Source organism: Neofelis nebulosa, chromosome 12 (genome assembly GCF_028018385.1).
Source record: "Neofelis nebulosa isolate mNeoNeb1 chromosome 12, mNeoNeb1.pri, whole genome shotgun sequence".
NCBI classification, from domain to species: domain Eukaryota; kingdom Metazoa; phylum Chordata; class Mammalia; order Carnivora; family Felidae; genus Neofelis; species Neofelis nebulosa.
The window spans coordinates 67,228,418-67,250,767 of record NC_080793.1 but is presented as its reverse complement, the minus strand read 5'-3'; the positions used below and the strand labels follow the sequence as shown (position 1 = coordinate 67,250,767).

Below are 22,350 nucleotides of genomic sequence, written 5' to 3'. Positions count from 1 at the left end.
TAGCCGTTTGATATGGTCGGGTCCTTTGGGGTTTTATCCAAGGTAGGTTTTCTGCTTAGATTTCTGAGGGCAGGGACTCAAACAGGAGCACTAACATACATTCATTCATTCATTCATTCATTCATTCACTCTTCTGGACAACCCTGTGAGTGAGTTGCTATTATTTTCACTCCTTCTTTTACAGAAGAGAACATCCAGGCAGAGAGAGGTTCAGTAACATACCGAAGCTCACACAGCCTGTAAATGGTGGAGCTGGGGCTCAAACCCAAACAGTCTGGTTCCAGAGTCATCCTGTAAACACTTCACTGTACTAACCTCTCATAGACAGACATCTGTGTCTAATGATGTTCGTTGTGAATATACAGACCTTACAATCCTATAGATCTCGTGGCCAGCCATCACCCTGACTTGTTAAAACACAATTATCTCAGCACGTCTTTGCCAGAGCAATAACAAATTATGTGAGTGATCTCTGTGTTATACACATGACAGAAATCCTGAGGTGTTAAGCTTGTTACAAGAATTCCCGCTCAGATAAGTGCTCTCCTCCTGTGAGGAGTCTCAGATGAACTGAACGAAGGCACTTTGACAAGAAAGATGTTATAAATCCATCCACCCCGGGGTTCTCCTGTGTAGAAGAGCTGAACCAGTGGTTCCAGGGGGCTCCTAAAAGTCAGTTCTAAGTAAACTGCAGGGAAAACTGAATTTATCCAACACCCAAGTGTTGAAGAAAGAAAATTAGTGAAGGAGAGACATCAGACCTGCGTCCATTATTTCAGATTTTGCTCTTTTTTTTTTTTTTTTTTTTTTTTGCCACGAGCTCTTTTTTCTCTACTGCCTTGACTCGGCTGCCGATGTTGGCTGGAACTCACTGCGTCTGTACGGTGTTCTCTTGTGTTCTCCTCCTTTACCTGTGTGTCTCTTTGGCCAGGAAGAAGAAACCCCCTTGCACTGTGCTGCCTGGCACGGCTATTATTCTGTGGCCAAAGCCCTTTGTGAAGCCGGCTGCAATGTAAACATTAAGAATCGAGAAGGAGAGACGCCCCTCCTGACGGCCTCTGCCAGGGGCTATCACGACATCGTGGAGTGTCTGTCTGAACACGGAGCTGACCTCAATGCCTCCGACAAGGTGGTTTGTGGGTAGATGTATCACACGCACTGGCAGGTGATCCGGCGGGCTGATGGGACCACAAGACTCCTCCATTAATTACCTACAATAACAAACTGGAATGTAGCAAATTACAATGGTCCTTTCTCTTCTCTGTTTGATAATTAATTATTAATCTATTAATATGAGATTCTGTTTGACAATTAATATTCATTTGTGGCATGTTAACACTTTATGGTCAGATGGCTCAGCTGTCTATTTTATGTTCCGCCTTTTTAGCTTTGAAGCAGGTATAGGAATGATCACTGGGCCTAAGACAATCTTCAGTTAGGACCAAAATTGGCAACTCTCTATTACTTTGTAGCAAAACAGAGAAACAGATGGTTTATTTACTTTTATCGCCCGCTGTTTCGTAAAAAGATAAAAACCACTCTTAGTTGGCTGATAATTGCAACTCTAGACCAGGTGCTCCTTTATTAATTAAGCAAATTCAGCATAAACTGTTTTTGTTTGTGAGCTTGTACTTAAATGAGGCTGTGGTGTTCTTCGTATCGTCAAATTTGGGATATTGTAGGTAAGTTAGGAACTGCCATTTGTGGAATGTTTTCTTGGTGCAGAGAAGTGGTTCTCAGTTGGGAACAAGCTTGCCCCAGGGGGGCATTTGGTGGTGGCTGGAGCCTGGTTTTGGTTGTCACAGCCAGGAGTGAGGGTTACTACTGGCATCTAGTGGACGAAGATCCGTGTGCTTTTGTTACACATCTTACGACTCCCAGCACAGGCCCCAGATGTCAGTTAGTATACTGAGGTAGAGAACCCTTAGAACAGATAAGTTACAGACATGTCTCCAAACTCTCTACGCAGCTCACAAAACTCAACCTGTCTATTCGCCAGGGGTTCCGTAACAAGTGGAGGGAATTCCCAGGCTGGTCTTTTTTGGGATGCATCGATTCAGCATGTTTTATTTGCCTCTGATATGTATGACAGCCCTTGAGCACATCACTTCCCATGGCTTTCTCAGTTTCTCCCTGGATAAGAGAAAACAGGCTTTTTTTTTTTTTTTTTTTTTTTTGAGAGAGAGAGAGCAACTGCCAGCAGTGGGGAGGGGTAGAAGGAGAGGGAGAATCTTAAGCAGGCTCTATACTCAGCGTGGAGCCTGACTTGGGGCTTGATCTCATGACTCTGAGGTAATGACCCTACGCCAAAATCAAGAGACACTTAACTGACTGAGCCCCCAGGCGCCCCAAATGATAAGGCTTTCTGCTTAGGAAGTAAGTGAAGACTGCTGAGCAAATGTTTTTAAAAGTGGTTTTCAAGGCACCTCAGTGGTTCAGTTGGTTAAGCATCTGACTCTTGATTTTGGCTCAGGTCATGATCTCATGGTCCTGAGACTGAGCCCCGTGTCGGGCTCCACCCTGGGTGTGGAGCTTGCTGAAGATTTTCTCTCTCATTCTCTCTCTGCCTCTCCCCTGCTCATGCTCTCTCTGTCCCTCTTTCTCTCAAACAAGGATTTTAAAAAAATAAAAGGGGTTTTTAAGCACTTGATAAAACAGGCCATTGGAGAACCAACAATTACGTAAGTTCTATACATTTAGAGACAAGAAGTGTTGGGTCTTTCTGTCTGACTGTTCGGGCCACGCCTGAATTAGTCAGGCTGATGGTTAGCTTAGTCTGTGGTTGTTCAGAGTGGGGCACACAAAACCTCTCCCCCACTCGCCAGGAGTAAAGAATGTGTTGTAATCCTTCTTCAGGATCTGCAGTAACAATGCCATTGGCCAAGTAAACTTGGCCCAGTGGTGGCTGGAAAGGCAGGTGGCCAGGCCCACGTGCATAAGGGAAAGTGCTCACGGCCCCTGGTGTTTGTTACAGGACGGACACATCGCTCTTCATCTTGCTGTGAGACGGTGTCAGATGGAGGTCATCCAGGCTCTCATCAGCCAGGGGTGTTCTGTTGATTTCCAAGATAGGCACGGCAACACCCCCCTCCACGTGGCCTGCAAAGATGGCAACGTGCCCATTGTGGTGGCCCTCTGTGAAGCCAGCTGCAATTTGGATATCTCCAACAAGGTAACCCTGGAGGGGATCCCTTCGGGAGCCAGCAGGGCATGTCCCTGCACCTGCTTCTGGGTTTTCTCCAAGTTTCTCTTCGCGTCTCTTCATTGTTCAATGCCAGTGTTACTCATAGGGACCTGTTCTGTTCTGGCTTGTAGAGCTGTCTACATTAAATCATACTTTACGTTGGACTTTTGAGTAACTTCGTGAAATAACAGAAAATCATTACATTATTAAGTACTTCCTACCTAGCCAGGTTGTTACTGATGAACATCAAGAGAGGGAGAGAGAGAAAGGGGGAGTGTGTGTGTGTGTGTGTGTGTGTCTGTGTCTGTGTCTGTGTGTGACCTCTTGTAGAAGAATCCCAGAACATCAGTCAAATTAGAACATCTTTTTGCAGTACTAAATCTCCAGGAAAACACCTCATTGAGATTCCTAGGACCAGATTTCTCTTCTTGGCTTTCTCCCTTGAGAGTTTTTATGGTCAAACATTCAGAACACCTTTTTTGTGCTAAATAAATTTAGTAAGACCAAGGGAATGCTACTATTTGGTGAATACTAAAGAAATGAAAATAGTCACACGATGAAATGAAAAAACCCCATATGTTGACTTCTAGAAGTTAGCTAACACCTTTCCTTTTCCCTGAATACTATAGAGACTTTCATTACCAAATAGGACAGAACAGTTGTATATTCATGTGGTTTAAGGCATGTAATTGTACAAAAGCCAAGCACTACTCTTTCATGATTGTGTTGAAGACAAAGTCCAAGTTGAATTAAAATTTTGATTGTGGGAAGTGTTTGTTTATAAATGGCAGACACGATGCCAGCAGAATTTTCTCATGATTTGTTTGAGGTAAGAGAATTAACAGCTAAAATAGCTGGAAAATTACACGTCCACAAAAAATTATTCCTCTTGCCTATTATGTGATTAATTCTCATGAATCTTGAAATCAGCAGTCTTCACATTCTGGAAACTTGAAAACACAGGATCATAGGTCTTAGGCATTAGCTGCTGTGCTGGTTGCTTTCTTTGTTTATCCCATTCTAATCCTGCCAAGTCTGTTGGGTAAAGTGGCTTAAGGGGAAAGCCAAATGTAATATTAAGCAGCATCAAGATCTTGGCTTTCCTTCTAGGAGTCTTTAAACGAATAAAAAATGGCTTCAGGGAACATCATGGTACTTACTTGAATACCTTTGGACTTGGCCATAGTCCACACAGCTGGCCTACTGTGTGCACAGAATCTGGGATGAACTGTCTCCTGGGAAGGTGGGGGAGCAGAGCGGGTGACTCATGGTACTGGGCACTAAGTGAAAGAAGGGAATGGGTGTTCACCCCGCGCCTAAGTGCAAGCCATGCACTTGCTAAGTCTGCTTTTTAAAATACCCAGCAAGAGAACCCTAGACTTTCGTGTTTAAAAACAATTGACTTATCTAACGGGAAGGCCTCTACGTTGTTGAGGCTGCAGATGGTAGTTCATACATAGCCACACACACTTGCTTTTACCATATTGGGCCACACAGCAGCACAAAGAGGGCATTCTGTAGGTGATTTTGTCACTGAGTTGAGCTCAGCTGGAGCTCCCCAGTGTCACCCTCCTAGAATCAGCAGCCTCGTGTAGACAGTTACTTGGGACCCTCTTGGTGCAGCAGCGAGCTGACTGGCAGCTCCACGTGGAGCCAGAGACGAGGTCCCCAGGCCGCCCTCAGTGTTCAGGGACTCGGCACACCGTCACTCCGTGGGCCTCACACCTTCTTCAGTGGGTTGGTGACATCTTCGTTTTTTTCTTCCTCTTCCCAGCGAAGACAGAAAGCATGTTGTACTCACGCACGCACCTGTGCACACACAGGCACACACACGGAGATGCACACACAGACACCCGTGCATGCATGCACGCCGACCAGCACACAGACACGTGCACCCACAAAGATAACGCAGACACACGCACATAAACAGATGCGCACACACGCAAACACACAGATGCGTGTACGTGCACACAGGCACACGGACATGCACATAGACACGCACAGACTCACATCTACAAATGGGCACACATACACACACACGCGCGCACATGTGGACATGTACACGGACACACACACACACATGTACATATCCAGGCATATGCGTGACAATTCCGTGCCCAGTAAGTGTGTGTTAGTGCCTTTCTCTGACAGTACTGTGCCAGAGCAGGATGAGGGGCTTGTGGATAGCACAGTGAATGGTTCGTGCCCCCAAGTGTTTTTTGGTGTAGCCAGGCTCATGTTGCAGTCACTGCTGTGAAAGAGGCACCAGGTGCTATGGAGATGCGGACATCTGCACATGAAAGAAACAGAGAGAGCTTTTGGATGAAGGAGAGAGGAAAGTGTGTTTCAGACCAGGGGAAGTGTTTGTGTATGTTTGGGGGCTGTCTGGCTGCACCTGTAGCTGACGTGGAGTGTAGGCATTTAGGGAGGCTGGCAATGGGGCAGAGAGAGAAAATGCAGGTGGAAGGGGACATTGGGTCCAGAAGGTGCAAGACCTTGACCGTAAGGCTCGGGAGTTTGGATTTGGTTCTGCCAGAAGTTGGGGCCTTCAAAATGTAAACTTCCTAGTCCTTTTTCTTTGTTGTCCTTTTTCCCTTCCATGAACGATACCTCCCATTGCCAGGCTCCTCTTCCTTACACAGAAATCCAAACACCTTGCTACATCTTCACAACTTCTTTTCCTTCTCACTGTATCTCTAGGGTATTTGATCTCTGCTCCCTAGATCACTCTAGACGATAGTAAACTAACACAGGCCGGTGCGCACATTGCAGCATTGTTTGTAAGGGGCAGGAATGGAACCACCGTAAGTGTCCATCTTCAGTGGGCTGGCTGAGCGAATTGTGGCACATCCACATGCCAAGTGTTACTCAGGTAGCCGAAAGTACAAATTAGAGATAGTCACAGGCCCCGCAAGGTGTGTGCCGTGTATTACTAGGGGAACGTAGCAAGTGGCAGGCTAGAAAGTGGAATATGTCTTGGCTTTTCACATTTTTTCTTTCCTTTTGTGGATTCATAGCTAAAAGCTTGGAAGGCCGGGCACCAAAGGATCGAGCTGGAAGTGCTCTGAGGAGGGGAGCCTGGGGAAGGGGACAGAAGGAAAGGAGCGCCTCTCTTCTCCACCACGGATCCTATGTGTCCTGCCACGTCCTTTGCACTTTCTCTGTCAGCATGTGTTCACTTCATAACAAAAACTTACATTTGCAAATAAACAGCATAAGACAGACACCTGAACTTCCTCTGCTTCCAGTATCCACCAAGGATACTTTTTTTTGTGGTTCCCCCAGGGCAGAAGAAATACCTAACAGTTCTGTTTATTAAGCGGTTCAGTCCGAACAACCTAGTAAGAATTTATGTCCTAACGACTCAGTAGCTGTTGGGGAAAAAACGATGCCCACAAATGGAAAGAAAATGAATATTTTCATTTCATTCTTCCATAACCACACTTGCATGCTGATGGGATGTGTGTGCTGATTGGGCACCTCACAGCTCCTCAGACCTTGAACCCAGCCAGGCTGGACACTGCATTACTTCCTATTCTACACCCGTGTTCTCAGGGTACTTGTTTCTTGTCACAGTAACCACCAACCCCCCGCTGTGCAGATACGATGGCATTGAAAGGAAGGCAGTGTGATCTAATGCTGAGACCCTAAGCTGCCTGGAGCGAGTAGTTCACTTTATGTCTGAACCTGCTGGTTCCATCAACAATGTAAAATATTCCTCAGTACCCCATGGATTCACTGCAGCACCCTGAGGTGCCTTGGCACACAGTTTGGGAACCACAGACATAAACAGTGGAGAGCATGGTGGGCATGGCTTTGCAATGTCACCGCATTAGAACGACTTCACTGGCTATCGTTCCATCCCTTTGTCCCTTGCAGTGTCTAATTTGAACTGTGGTGCAGATCTTTCTGGAACCTTGGGCCCCTTAATAAGAACCCTGACTCATGCCTCCTTTCTACCAGCACAGGAGGAGACTTGATTTAGTTATCTTATGATAAGCCTCCTACTCTTTCATCCTTTGCAGTTTTCTTTCAAAGTGACTCTTTTAACTGGAAAATACTTCAGCACATTCCTCTTGGCTTGCCTCCCCCCAGGAGAGGGAGGGTTTCTGGAGAAGGGAGTCCACACGTCCTATTTCTTCTGGGGGATCCCAGATCCCGCACACAGTACCGGCCCGTGGGATAGACTCCCGTCAGTGCCTCAGAAGCCATTGTGAGAAGGACTCTCTTTGGGCTTTTTTTTTTGTGTCTTCCAGTATGGACGAACGCCTCTGCACCTTGCAGCCAACAACGGGATCCTGGACGTGGTCCGCTACCTCTGTCTGGCGGGCGCCAACGTGGAGGCGCTGACCTCGGTGAGTCACTTTCTGGCAGGAGAAAGCCACGGAAAGCCGTAGAGAACGTTTTGGGCCTCAAGGGCATCGGGGAAAGGTATCGCTTGGCAACTGCATCTCAAGCAGACAAGCTGCTCTTAAGCTTTGCTCCTGCAGTGCCATTCCGTAGACAGTTGCCCACACAGAGCCAGGGTGATAGCTGGTTATGCTCATTGGTGCCAGGGCCCTTGGTGCTCTGGGGCCCGCACTGCCAGGAATGCCTGCTGTTTCCCGTGCTACACAGCAGCGCCTTAGGGTGTTTGTTAGATATGTGTGTTTTCCTTTTCTAAATGCTCCCCCTCCCCTACAACGGCTCTGGAGGTGCCCTGGGCTTTGGGGGAGGAAGGAGGAAGGAGTCTCAGGCCTCAGGGTGGGGAACTGCTTACAAGAGCTGTTCTCTCTTGTTTAAAAAGTCTGCCTTTCTTATTTTGTTCCCGGCGCCTCCCCACCCCTCATTCCGTGCCTGGCACCACCCTCCAGGAGGAGCCCTTTGATTTACAGTTCATGAAATACCAAAGAGGGAAAATACATGGACTGATGCGATAAGATGGTCATTTTACTGCTACGGTGAAATTTTATCATTTGACTTGTTTCTGGCCTAATGGTAGGTTGAGTCTGCTAAACCTCACTAATGCTTTGCTGATGTAAAGTGTGCATCTGAGGAAATCCATTGGGATTTTAAAATATGGCAGCCAACTTTGGGAAAATCAAGGCCTCATTTCTTGGAGAGTCATATAGGGGTTGGCAAACTACAGGCCGCAGGCCAAATCCAGCCCGCTGCCTGGTTTCTGTAAATAAAGTTTTACTGGGACCCAGCCATGCTCATAGTTTACAGCCCACCAGCTGTTTCTATAAATCAAACTTTATTGAGACCCACCCAGGCTCATTATTTACATATTCGTGGCCACTTTCACGTTATAAGGGCACAGTTGAGCAGTTACGACAAAGACCCTATGGCCTACAGAGCCCGAAGTTATCTATTCTCTGGCCCCTTATAGAAAATTACTGACCTCTGGTCGGAGACATTGCCTCCCTGACTGTACTGATGATCCTTTGATGTCATTCTGTCCCCACAAGTAGTGGGCCCATTCTCTGTAGTGCCAAGCCCTGTGCTGGGCTTTTCTGCAGGCCCAGTGAAGGCCAGTGCTCTAGATGGGATTGTCCCTTTCTCAGGGTACCTCCTTGCCCATCACAAAACCCTGCATGGCCATGCATGGGCTTCTAGGCCTCGTGTGCCATTATCAAACCCTGCCTAGCCATGTCTTGGCATTCAGTTCAGTTACTCCACAATGGAGTATTTATGTGCATTTTTATGAGGAGAAGTTTTTTTGTTTGTTTGTTTGTTTGTTGTCACAAATGTTGCCTCATAAAAAACAAACTGTCAGGGATAGCTCTGAAGATACCAGCTGCTGATTCTGCCACATCTCACAGGTTGGGGACGCTAACATGTGCAGCCCTAGGCCTCTGCTGGGTCCCCAGTGCTGCCCCATGACCTCTGTGAGCCCTTGCCCACAGCAGCTATTTCCTTGCCTCCCGCGAGTGGCCTCCCCCTCCAGTGAGCCCTCAAGTGTATCTCCCCACTCATTCTCTGCTCACCACTGGGCCTCCCTGCTACCCGGGAGTCCACTCACGCACCTTACTCCTTTCTTCATTCCCCAAATACTAGGCATGTACTGTGCACCAAGCACTGCTAGGACCCAGGAACACAGTGGGGCACAGGCAGGTGATTTCTCCTCCCTCAGAAAACTTCCAGTCTCCTGACAGAGAGTCAGACAGACCCACAAGCCACAGCAGTAAATGTACAGTTAATGGGGTCTCCAGAGGGTTACACACCAGGGCCCTGAGGGAGTTTCCACGGGTCAGGAGTGCTCCTCAGGGAGAGTGTAGGGAGCATCCTGTGAGAAGCCACAAGGCCTTACAGGAGCCTGAAGGATGGTGGGCTGTAGTACAGCATGGCGGGCCGGGATGCACAGGGCCAGATTGCGTCCTGCCTCCCAGGCCGTGCAGTAGAGACTGAGGGTCTCCCTCTCTCAGTTGTCTTAGGTGTCCAGCAGGAGAGGGGATCATCATGGAGACACCGTGCTCCCTGCTGACGACATCTCTAGCAGAGCCCTAACACGTGTAGTCGTGCCACCCTTAATGTGCCAGAAGCCATATCCAAAAAGAAAAGCAACGGAAGAAATTAATTTCAGGAATATATTTTGTTGAGCACAAAACATGCAAAATGTTATCATTTCGATCTGCAATCTGTATTTTAAAACTACTGAGATCTTTCACATTCTTCTGGGCCTCATTTCAAGCATTGAGTAGTCAGGGCTGGGGAGCAGCCGCCTCCTTATTGGCAGAAAACAGTGCGGGGGGGGGGGGGGGCTTTCCTCTGCTTCTGTCCCTGCTGCCTGAGCCCCAGAGTTCCGGTCCTTAACCTCAGCTCTCGACCCTGCAGCGCCCCCTAGTGGTCGCCTTACCTCTTTTTCCGGGGCTCTGTCCCCCCCCCCCCCCCCCCCCACGCAGTCCCTGCTGGACTCCAGCCTCTAGGTCCAGTCCCCAGTCACCTCCTGGTCTCTCTCTCCTTCAAAACTTTTTTATTGTAAGATATAACACAGATTTTTTTTTTTTTTTTTTTTTTTTGCAAAGCACATGAACAAAAGTAAAACTTACTGAATTGTTATTATAAGATCAGCACCTTTATAAGCACTCAGGTCAAGAAATAGAACCTTAAGGTCACCACCCCGGGGCCTGTCTCAGTCGCTGCATCACCCTCCGCACAGCATAACCCTGCCCTGACTTTTGGGGCAACCGTGTCCCTGCCTGTCTTCGCACCAGCAGCGTTTCCTGCCTCTGCTCGTCTCTTCCAGCCGCGCGTCCATCTCAGTGGCCTCCCCCATTCTCACCACCCAGGCCTGCAGCTGCTCCTGGGCTCAGGCCCACCTCCCCGGCTCTAGCCTCGCTTGTCCCAGAGCGCCCCCTAAGACTCCTTCTGGGGGGCACCACCGTCACAGGGTCCCGGCCCCCACGTTCGTCCTCTCCCTCTGGCTGTGCCCGTCTCTGTCAGTATCTGACCTTTGCAGGGGGCGTCAGCATGTGGCACGTCGCCCAGTCCGGGGAAGGGGAAGCTCTGCTTGCCTCTCCTCCCCTGCATCCTCCTGGGGACCACATCCTGGGTTCCTCTTGGTCTCCTAGCACTGTGTTCTCTGGCCTCTGTCTGGTTAAGGACCTCTGTGCTTCCCCCAGGACCAGCTCATCCTCAGATCTGGGTCTGGATCACCACATCTATGGTTCTGGAAAGAGCCAGTGAACTCCGACCTCCACTGCCCAGCCTCACCCTTCACCCCTGTACCCCCTCAGCTGGACCTGGCAGAACAGGGCTCTTTGCAGGTCGTGGGAATCCCCTCACTCTCTCCCACCTCATCGAATTGGCACATGCTCTTTTTTCCCTCTGGAATCTCATGCGTTTCCACCCCCTCCTTCCCCTGCATGTGGTGCCTGTGCACACACACCCCTGCTATAAGGTAACATGATGTGCTCCTTCTTTCAGAGTAAGAGACTATTTTAGTGTTTATTTTATTATTTTTGAGAGAGACAGACAGACAGAACATGAGCAGAGGAGGGGCAGAGAGGGAGAGGGAGACACAGAATATGAAACAGGCTTGAGGCTCTGAACTGTCAGTACAGAACTTGATGAAGTCTTGAACTTGGGAACGACAAGATCATGACCTGAGCTGAAGTCGGACACTTAACCAACTGAGCCACCCAAGCGCCCCCAGAGTAAGAGACTTTTAATGCCTCATGGCAGGCACCCAGGCACATAGTAGCAGATGACATTAGTGGCAGGAGGATTCTGGGACACTAACTCCTTCTCATCTTTCGATATTAAACTGGAGCCCCAGACAGCCTCCTCTTTCCCAGCCCCCTCTGGCAGGTGTGATTTGCTCTCCTTTCTTGCTCTGTTGGAATTGGCTGCTGGTCCCCCATGAAGCTGTGAACCCTTGGCCATGATCATGTGCTATTTGTTCTGGTCTCCTAACTGATCTCCTTGCTTCTGCCCTCACGTGTCCAGTCTGTTTCTCAGGCAGCAGCTTGTGTGACTCTATTCAAATATAAATCAGAACATGTCCCTTTTCTGTTCAGACCCCCCATCAATTTAGAAGTCCTTATGTTGGGGGTTCCCTTAAATCTCAGCCCCTCGCATTGCCTCCCTGACACCCGTCTCTTGCTCCATCTCTTCCTTTTGACCCCCCTGCACCACATGAGCCATATGAGCTTCTTTGAAGTTCTTCAAACATGATAGCCATGCTGCTGCCTCAGGGCCTTTGCACTTGCTCCTCTTCACAGGACTTTCTTCAGGTATCCAAATGGCTTGCCCTCTCATCCCCTTCAGGTTTCAACTCAAAACATCACCTTCTCAATGAGGCCCTCCCAGACCACTGTTTGTAACCAAGAAGACACTAAGGGTTAGAATTGCTTGTGGGAGCCAGCAGGGGCCCACGGTAGAGCAAGGCCAAGAATGCAAACTTCCAGCTCCTACCCCATTCCCTCCGAGAAAGGCTGAATTCTCAGCTCTTTAATTAATAATTATTGCTGCTTCCTTTTCCACGACTGATAGTCTGTTCTTTCTATTTGGTTTTCTCTAATCTGCTCAAGTGGTGAGGGTGTCTGTTTCTGCCATACGGATGAAGAATTTTCCAGGAGGCCGAGTGACTGACCACGTAGCTGGTGAGGGACACATTCAGGACTTCAACCTGGTCCATCTGACTCCAAAGTTCTTTCTACTACACTGACAGGCTTTTCTTTTGGGAGCCTGAATAGTGTCTCTTAGGGCAAAGCATTTTGCAAACTGTAAAGTGCTGTATAAATGTAGGACATGTGGTTGATGGGGGTTTTCCTGTTGTTTGAAAGGCTCCACGATGGACACTAACTTTTGCCAGTGAAGGTCCTCTGCCTGTGTCATGTGCAGACCTGGGGTCTCTGAGAGAAGTGCTGTGGCCAGAAGGCACACAACTTCAGTCAAGGCTCAGTTTTTCCCAGTGGGGACAGTGGTTCCCAAACTTTGCTGCACGATGGAATCACTTGGGAACACTTACAACCACAGTGTCCAGGTGGCAACCAGACCTAGAGAAGCAGAGTGTCCAGAGGGAGTGGACATGTGCAGGCACTGGGAGGCATTAAGGACCCCAGAGATTCCAGTGTGCAGTCAGATTTGGGAACCACTAACCTGAAGCCTTTTCTTATGTCAGTAAGGATCTGGGCAGTTGGGCATGAATTCCTGGTTGGGCTGTGGTGTCCGACAAGATCCCTAATTGACCCCAAAGCAAACGAGGAGCCCTCAACTGCCCATTGGAGACACCTGGGGACTTTAAGGGAGAGCGAGAGATGGGTGGGAGACTGCCTCCCCGGAGCACCCACGTGAGCTTCCAGCTTCGGCCCAAGGCAGTGGTTCTCAACCGGGGCCATCTCGCACCACCCAGGGAATGCTTGGCAATGTCTGAATGTTACTGGACCCCCAAGACCAGGTTTTTGAGTCTCAGCCCTAAACTTGAGAGAAAGTAGGCAGGCAGAACTTATTAGAGATAGCCTGTGTACGAGGGAGCCAACAAGCAGGAGGAATGTTGCTCCCAGAAGGGACAGCATGCAAGGCTTATAAAGGCACGTTTCCAAAGGGTGAGAGCAAGCAGTGGGGAAGCATCCTTCAGTCCCACAGTCATTATCTTGTGGTTGTTACTTTTTAGTGGATACAAGACAATCACAGAATGCCTTTCCCCATGTTCAACGTTCCTTTAGAACTCCTGGAAAACAGAAATACTTGTGCAAGGAGCCTTTAAATTGCTACTTTAATTTTGCCCAGACCACCGTTACTCCCTAATGGCTCTCATCTCTCCCTTCCAGAAGGAGATTTTTGTCTCTAAGCCTATGGAAACATTTAACCCTTGCCTTAGGCCAGTGGCTTTATAGGAGTTAAGTCCCTTTTGCTTTCCCTATATTGTCTCATGAAGACACTTTGGGTTGTCACGTTTGGGAAGGCGATGCTGCTGGCATCTGATGCCAAAGCCGGAGATGCGCTAAACATTCCGCATGCGCAGGACAGCCCCGCCCACACAGTAGAGATTGATCTGGTCCCAGACGTCAACAGTGCTGAGGCTGAGAAACTCTGGTCTCATGAAACCCCGCGCATGGCTCAGATTATGACTCGAGTTGAGAAATTCAAAGATGTGCTGTGAATCAGATTCGGGCGTCTGTGAGCTTCCGTGGGAATGGAACTTTAGCGGTTACTGATAAACATTGAGAGAGGGGCCGAGATGCTTCTAACTCTTCTTGTTGAAAAGATACTGCATGTAATTGCATAGAAATTGCAATTTTCTACTTTCGAATCTGTAATGTCTTTAAAACTGCAGCAGAACGGTCCCAAAGCCTCCATTTCCTCCTTGGGGGCACGCGAACAGCCTCCGTGCCTGCCTCTCCCAGGCGACTCCAAGGGTCAGTGCAGGCACAGCCCTGAGAGCTGGACCAGGCGCATGATATCGGGAGGTGCTCCGTACGTGTTAGCCGGTGTCGTGCTTATTCATGGCACAGAAATGGAAGTGAATTTGCTCGCTACGAAACTGCAGCCCTATGAAAATTCTCTAATTGAAAGGTGCTGTGAACTCTAATGTCCTCCTTTTATGTTCACTGAAACTCTTTAGGTCAAAATGGCCCATAAAACTAAGCCTTTTCTTTGAAATGCACAGTTATTACCAGTAACTAGCATCCTATGAGTGCTGAGGTTTGTTCTTAGAAGGAATTTAAGTCATTAGCTAGCACTAACTAGAATTTGGCATCTGTGAAAGTCTTCATTGTCTGCTTTATTGGAGAGGGGTTCAGGATTTGGGGTAATCTGCTCGCCAACGAGGTGCCAAGTGTGATGAAAGCTTGTGGGTCTGAAACATCGCACCGATGGACTTCAAGGCACCAGTGCACAATTTTTTCCTAATTCTCCTCTTCTTTTCCTGGGAAGCCCAGTGAAATAAGGATTCTACAGAAGAGAAAGAATCTAGGACACACTGTTTATCCACCTTCTTTGTTTCTGACGCCTGTTACGCCTGTTTCTGCCTCCGAAGGCAGAGCTAATGTATGGAACAAACAGCTCTTGTGCGAAGGAAAGAAACTAATCCTTTTTCTCCAACAGGATGGGAAGACAGCAGAAGAGCTGGCTAAATCAGAACAGCACGAGCACGTAGCAGGTCTGCTTGCAAGGCTCCGGAAGGTGAGAAATGCTGTTTATCGGTCTGAAATTCTCTGTTTTATATGAAAAGGTCTGCCTTTTTCTTTGTAAAGAATGAGATGAACAAAATGAGGCTTTGGGCACACGGGTTATTTGAAAGGTGTCTGTCCCTGTCCTGTGGTTTGCATACAGTTAGCGTCAACGCATCAGCTACCTATCAGTTTCCTCTTCTGTGTTTGGACATGGAAATCATGTGACGTCCTTACAGTTGCTATGCCTGGTTTCCCTCCTCCCGCCCTCTCTGTAATAACCGTCCCCACAAAGTAGACAGGAAATGAGAAGGCTGACTGCTTCTTTCCTTCTTAATGTGTTGAGCCCCCAGATATCACATGATACGCTCTGATCCAGGAAACACTGTTGCTCTAAGGTTTAAGGACACAGGACAAAATGAAGTAAATGGCAGGTGTGTCTTTCCAGCCCAGATCATAACAATGTGTATCAGGAGTCCTCAGAATTAGTCACACCCTTTAAGGTAGGAACTCTGTGTCTGAGACTCTATCCTAAAGAAATGAAAGAAATGCAGGAAAAAGTGTTTTATGCATGCAGGTTTCATTGCAGTTATATATAGTTATATATATAACTATATATGTATAGTTATATAGTTATATATAATACAATAATAAAAATCGGAAACAGATGACCAACAATGATGTCTAGTAAATTGTTATACAGCTACAGGGTAGAACTGTTTTTGACCACTAAAATATTTCTGAAGAGGTTTTAGTAACAAAAGTTCAGTGCTTAGGATGTTGCAGGGTTTCAAAGTAGAAGATAAATTATACATATGCACATTATAATCTCTCCTGTATACATAGAAATACATAGAAAATATTAACAGTGGTATTTTGGTAACTAACATTTCCTTCTGTAAACATTACTATATTTTTTCCAAATTCCTTATAATATAGGTGACCTTAAATAATACAGATTTGAACCGTACAAAGTCCAACTCTATGCACGTTTTTTAAATAAAGACAGTACAGTGCTGTGAATCTATTTTCTCTTCCTTATGATTTTCTTACATTTCCTTTTCTTTCACTTACTTTATTGTAAGAATATAGTCCATGGTCCATATAAACATACAAAATATGTGTTAATCACCCGTTTATGTTATCAGTAAGACTTCCAGTCAACAGTGGAGTGTTATTAGTAGTTAAGTTTGGGGGGGGGGTCAAAAATATATCTAGATTTTCAACTGTGTGGGGGTCCAGCACCCCTAATCCCTGTGTTATTCAAGGGCCAACTATAATCATGTAGTAATTTTTCAAAGACAGACTTTCTAGAAATAAATAATAATTCAGTTGATTTAAGTGCTCAGTGGAAAGGGATTATCGAAAATAAGCTTGGGGTATCCCATAGATGTCCTGCCCCATATGAATTGGAAAGTGAGGGGGTGCCTGGGTGGCTCGGTCGATTAAGCAACTGACTCTTGGTTTTGGCTCAAGTCATGATCTCACAGTTTATGGGATCAAGCCCTGATCAGGCTTTGAGCTGGCAGCTTGGAGCCTGCTTGGGATTGTGTCTCCCTCTCTCTCTGCCCTTTCCTCAGTCTCTCTCTCTTAAATAAATATATATTAAAAAAAAAAAAAAACAAATTGGAAGTGTCCTGGGAGGGATGATCACCTCTCACCCTCCACAGCTACTGAGAGTCTGAATTTTCATAGTGGTCCCAGGGTCCTGGCCGTGGGGCGGGGGAGGGGACATGGGTGCAGTAATTTCCTTCCCAGCCTTGGAGTTGAGCTGGGAGAGATCATTCTTCTTCACACCTTTGTGCTTCGGAGTCTGTGAGCTGGCTGCAAAGGCAGTAGGAAGATGACCCGTGAAAACAGATATCCCTGGCCACTGCAGGGATTCAATGTGCCCTTCCTTCTGGAAATTCCAGAAAGAGAAGTCTGGAAAAATGTTCTTAGCCTTACTCAGATGTTCTTTTTTTTTTAATCTTAAGAAATGTTTTTTGTTTATATATTTCTTTTGAGAGAGAGAATGCAAGCAGGGCCAGGGCAGAGAGAGAGCGAATCCCAAGCAGGCTCCACATTGTCAGCACAGAGCCCAGCGCGGGGCTTGAACTCACAAATCGTGAGATCATGACCTGAGCTGAAATGAAAAGAGTCAGAGGCCCAACTGACTGAGTCACCCAGGCACCCCTAGCCTTACTCACATGTTCTTACAGGAAATGCATGCGTTAAATGTAGACATTGTTTTCTCCCACTCTGCACTGCCATGCACTGTCTCACTGTGGAGGAGAATTTGGACTAGAAAAACAAGGGTAAGTGTTTTGTTTACAAGCAGAAAGAGAGGGGGTGGAGCCTGGGAGTCACTATCAGCAGATCAACCAGGAACTTGCCCACAAAGTCTCCTAATCTCCAAATTCCCTTAAAGTAAAGCAGTGTGTCAGTCAGCACATGGAAGAATGGAACAGTCTGGAACACAACAACCGGCTGGATTGGCTCAGTGTTTGCGACCTTTGACTCTGGGTGGACTTTATAGCAAGGTGCCCTGCATTTGAGTGCAGAGCCTATGTTTATAGGTGACATGTCACAAGAGAAGGGTGGTTGTAAGTCGATCACTCATTGTAGTATCCATCAACAGCAAAAAGAAACTGACCTGAAATCTGGCCTTGGCAACTCACTTGATGAAGACACAGTTTTACTGTGAATTGTTAGATCTCTCTTACAGTCCACTGGTGGAGAGGAAAGTTTCATTAGGCTGAACACCTCACGGATCAGGGATTCTCAGGCTTCCCACATTCCACGGAGGAGGGTTCTCACCCATGCGGGGTGCCACCACCCAAATCTGAGCCCTAGTGACGCCCCTGCTGCGTGTAGAGGGCTCAGCGGTCACGGTGGGCCGCGTTCCTCACAGTGAAGCCTCTGGCGAATCTTTCTGGGCCTGGAGTGCTGCTTACCATCTCAGAGACTTCTCACAGAGCTGCGACCCTGGGATGGGACAGACACTCATTTTTAAGCAGAAATCAGTGGCAAACCATGATCCCCGCCTGTCTGGTGGGTCACCTGGGGAGACATCCTCTTCGGACAAGGTGACACCTTCAGAAAGGTGACCCTTTTCCTTGGGCTGTGCCGTGTTTAACACACAGGAAAGGTCCATTCTTTTGCTTTAAAATGGATGGCCACACTGGGTGCAAAGCCGGAAGTTATTGTGGTGACAGGTCTGAAACAGTGAGTAAAGCCCAGACCGAAGTACATGAAGGACAGGCTCTCCAGTGACAGCAGAGAGGGATCAGACTGAGGGGCTTAAAAGTATTTTCTCCCTTAATCTGATCCCGGATTTCCTGCCGTGTGCTTACGTTGCTTTTATGATTAGAAATACAAATACAGGGAAGCTCGTATGGTGATCCTGCCAACCCTGTGTGCCCAGGGGAGGCGGTAGGCTGTCTTCCAGTCTAGAATCTTTAAATCATGGTAGGTGCGTTCTTGCACTGTCCCGGTTTCGGATTTCCTTTATTTTCTCCCACCAATTGGCGCCCTTGTGTTTTGGTGCCTAGCTTTTTATTTATTTATATAAATAAATATATATTTATTTATAATATTTATAAATATATATAAATAATATATATTAAATATATAAATTTATATAAATTTATATATTTTATATAAATAAATATATATTTTTTACATATATATTTTTTATTTTTTGTTTTTTTATTTTTTTTCAATATGTGAAATTTATTGTCAAATTGGTTTCCATACAACACCCAGTGCTCATCCCAAAAGGTGCCCTCCTCAATACCCATCACCCACTTTCCCCTCCCTCCCGCCCCCCATCAACCCTCAGTTTGTTCTCAGTTTATTTATTTATTTATTTATTTTTTTTTTCAATATATGAAATTTATTGTCAAATTGGTTTCCATACAACACCCTGTGCTCATCCCAACAGGTACCCTCCTCAATACCCATCACCCACCCTCCCCTCCCTCCCACCCCCCATCAACCCTCAGTTTGTTCTCAGTTTTTAACAGTCTCTTATGCTTTGGCTCTCTCCCACTCTAACCTCTTTTTTTTTTCCTTCTCCTCCCCCATGGGTTTCTGTTAAGTTTCTCAGGATCCACATAAGAGTGAAAACATATGGTATCTGTCTTTCTCTGTATGACTTACTTCACTTAGCATAATACTCTCCAGTTCCATCCACGTTGCTACAAAGGGCCATATTTCCAACTCCACACCCGAAAAACAACCCAGTGAACAAATGGGCAGAAAACATGAATAGACACTTGTCTAAAGAAGACATCCGGATGGCCAACAGGCACATGAAAAGATGCTCAACGTTGCTCCTCATCACGGAAATACAAATCAAAACCACACTCAGATATCATCTCACGCCAGTCAGAATGGCCAAAATGAACAAATCAGGAGACTATAGATGCTGGAGAGGATGTGGAGAAACGGGAACCCTCTTGCACTGTTGGTGGGAATGCAAACTGGTGCAGCCACTCTGGAAAACAGTGTGGAGGTTCCTCAGAAAATTAAAAATAGACCTACCCTATGACCCAGCAATAGCACTGCTAAGAATTTACCCAAGGGATACAGGAGTGCTGATGCATGGGGGCACTTGTACCCCAATGTTTATAGCAGCACTCTCAACAATAGCCAAACTATGGAAAGAGCCTAAATGTCCGTCAACTGATGAATGGATAAAGAAATTGTGGTTTATATACACAATGGAGTACTACGTGGCAGTGAGAAGGGTGCCTAGCTTTTTAAAAGACAGATGGGAGAGAGAATATTCCAATGTTCTGATATTTCTGATATTCTGATATTTTGCCATTATCCTGGGATTTTTCTCTAAGGAGAGGTCAGCGCAAAAAAAGTCATTTTAATACCTGTGATCAAAGGACATCATCCCTGTTAGTGCCCAGAGTCCACAGAAAGATTCCTCTCTCTTTTTGCTTTGAGAGGCAAAATATAAACTGATGGCTGGGTGCACAGACTCAGGAGTCAGATGGCCTGGGTTCAGATCCCAACACTGCTGTTTTCTGGCTCGGGAAATAGAAACCTGCTTAGCTTCAGTTTCCTGTTTGTCAAATGGGGTAATTGTAGAGCTGCCTGACAGTATGGTGATGATGTAAATGTTGTCTTTACACCAGTGTCTGCACACAGTAAGCACCGTGTGTTTGCTGTTGTTTCTGGTAGCCTGCAAACCAATCTCTGAGTCCCGGGGAAACATAAGGATTTCCCTGTGGTGGCCCCTCCTGTGACCCAGCACCCAGGAGCAGATGTGGGAGTGTCAACAAGGCAAGTGGGCCCCCTTGAGAGCCAGCGTTACAACAGCCATCATTCAACCGTCCATGTGTGGCAGGTGCTGTGATTTTACAACATCCCAAAGATGGAGACGTTCCTGCAGGAAAGCGGGGCTCAGTGAGGCTATGCAAGCGCTCATCAGTGCAGCACCCAGAGTCAGTCCTGAAATAAGATGTCCTGTGGCCTTCAGTGGGCTCCGGGCTTCAGTGCCAACTCCTCACCAGCCGCGGGACAGGGGTCTTTCCCCGTGTTGAGCTCACCCACTGTGCGGTGAGCCCCGATCTCCTTCCAGGGGTCCCCACGGCCTGCTCCCTTCAGCGGAGTCTCCTGGACTCCGTGTTCACTGAGACCCATGATTTGTTTGCCACAGTCATTCCCTCAGAAGGCTCTAGACTCAGCTCCTGATGAGGCAGAAAGGGAGGAGTTGGCTGCCCCGTATTTCTAACCACATTCGTGTCTTTTAAAATAAATATATTTTCAAATAAGTAACTGCCTGGAATTGGGGACACCCGGTCCCGGAATCTGGTTCTTGAAAGTGGTTGAGGCATCACAGGAGCGACCCTGGAGAAGATGTCAGTAAGTACTTGTGGTAGGTTGTCAGGAGGAGCAGGTGATACCTACAGAGAACCAAGACAGTAGATGTATTTGCAGTTATAAGTCGGGTCCCTGGAGGAGAGTGAGCACACCAGGATCCGCGGATAAGGGAAAGGAAGAGGGCAATCTCTACATAGGAGCATCGGGTCACCAATTTCCTTTCCATGTCATTTTTTCTTGATGTTCCCAGTCTTTCTCACCAGGGTGCAGTGGGCAGTTTGGGGTGGTGGGACTTCCTGTCCTTACAAGATAAGAGGACCCCCAAGCAGCTCCAGTCATCTTGGCCCCTCCCCCATTCATTGTGAAATAAAAAACTGCACATTTCCTGACACCCCTGGGAGAGAACCATCCTCTGTAAGACCACCCTCCCTGTGGATCCTAAACACATTCATGGGGATAAGTCTGTATCTGCACAGCAGGGGTGTGGCCTTGAAATAGGTTTCCAAGTAGACCAAATTAGCAACAGAAATGCCCCCTTGAATTCACATCTAATCAGTTGACAAGCCTAGGAACAGATTTTTAAAGGTTTGCTGGGGAAGCCAGGGGCTTCCTGTTCCAGAAATAAAACCTAAGTCATCTTGTTGACCTGCAGGGGGCAGCAGAGGACTGGCCAGAGCACAGCGAGAGACTACTTGGGTCCTCAGACAGCTCAGGGGGGCTGACCCTGAAGAGATGAGACCTTGCAGCCAGTGCATCTGGGCAGGGTGGGGGTGGGGGTGGCCAGGCCAGAGCTTGTGGGGAAAGGAAGAACCCGGGACAGGCCTGAGCTGGGCGAGGTGTGCTGTGACCCAGTTCACCACGAAGTGATGGGGGACAGCCGTGTGCTGGAGCCTCTGGTGCCCCCCGCAGAGCCCACGACACGTGTCTCTTCCCACCTGCGTGTTCAGTGCCCTCACACTGGGGGGCTTGATTGTCCTTCCAATTAGATTTTAATAAGCTGGCATTAAAATAGTTGCTGTTCTTACACCTAAGATGAGACAGTGAAGAAAGGTGCCTGGGAATATTTTGGAAAATAGGATAAAGTGTAGAATTTACCCAGAATTTAAAATTCAGCACAAGGAAACTACATTTGCATAATTAAGACTTGCTGCTCCTTCCCTGCTGGGTCTAATTGCATCCTGCCATGTGGGGAAAGCCACATCACCTCCCTGTGCTCTTATCTGGCTTTCCCAGATTTCAGATGGTCTTCCCTGTCAATCTGCTGATGTTTAGTCATCTTTGCTGATGGGAAAGTGGAGCTAAATTGCCAGGGGTAAAGGTGCAGGAAGAAAGTTAGCTAGAAACCAAGATTCCCCAGGACATCAAAGAGCAATGCAGTTACCAAATAATATTCATTTAAAAGATATTCACAGTGTCTAGATATGCTAAGAACTATTCTAGGCACAGGAGAGACCACAGTGAACAAAAGAAGCAAAAGTCAGCCAAAAAACGAATAAAGAAAAATACCAGATGGGGTAAGTCAGGGGTTGGCAAACAATGGCCTCCCAGCCAAAGTGGGTCCACCACCTGTTTTTGTAAATAAAGCTTTATTGGAACACAGCCACACCCATTGACTTTCTACTATCTATGGCCAGTTTCTGGGTACATGACAATCATAGGAGAGACCACCTGGCCCTTTATAGAAGGATCGTTGCCCCTGCTGTAAGTGCAGGGATTCAAACAGGGTGAAATTAGAGAAGGGAGGGGAGT

At 47.2% G+C, this 22,350-nt stretch overlaps 1 protein-coding gene across 6 annotated transcripts in view; it reads left to right on the top strand.

Moving 5' to 3' along the window:
• Window positions 1-22,350, top strand: part of DAPK1 (death associated protein kinase 1) — a 188,085-nt gene that overhangs the window by 139,234 nt on the left and 26,501 nt on the right. For all 6 annotated transcript variants that reach the window (XM_058695537.1, XM_058695536.1, XM_058695542.1 and 3 more), the window contains exons 16-19: window positions 932-1,129; window positions 2,975-3,172; window positions 7,441-7,539; window positions 14,717-14,794. In XM_058695537.1, the coding sequence (XP_058551520.1) occupies window positions 932-1,129; window positions 2,975-3,172; window positions 7,441-7,539; window positions 14,717-14,794 (573 nt within the window). The remainder of the gene's footprint in view (window positions 1-931; window positions 1,130-2,974; window positions 3,173-7,440; window positions 7,540-14,716; window positions 14,795-22,350) is intronic.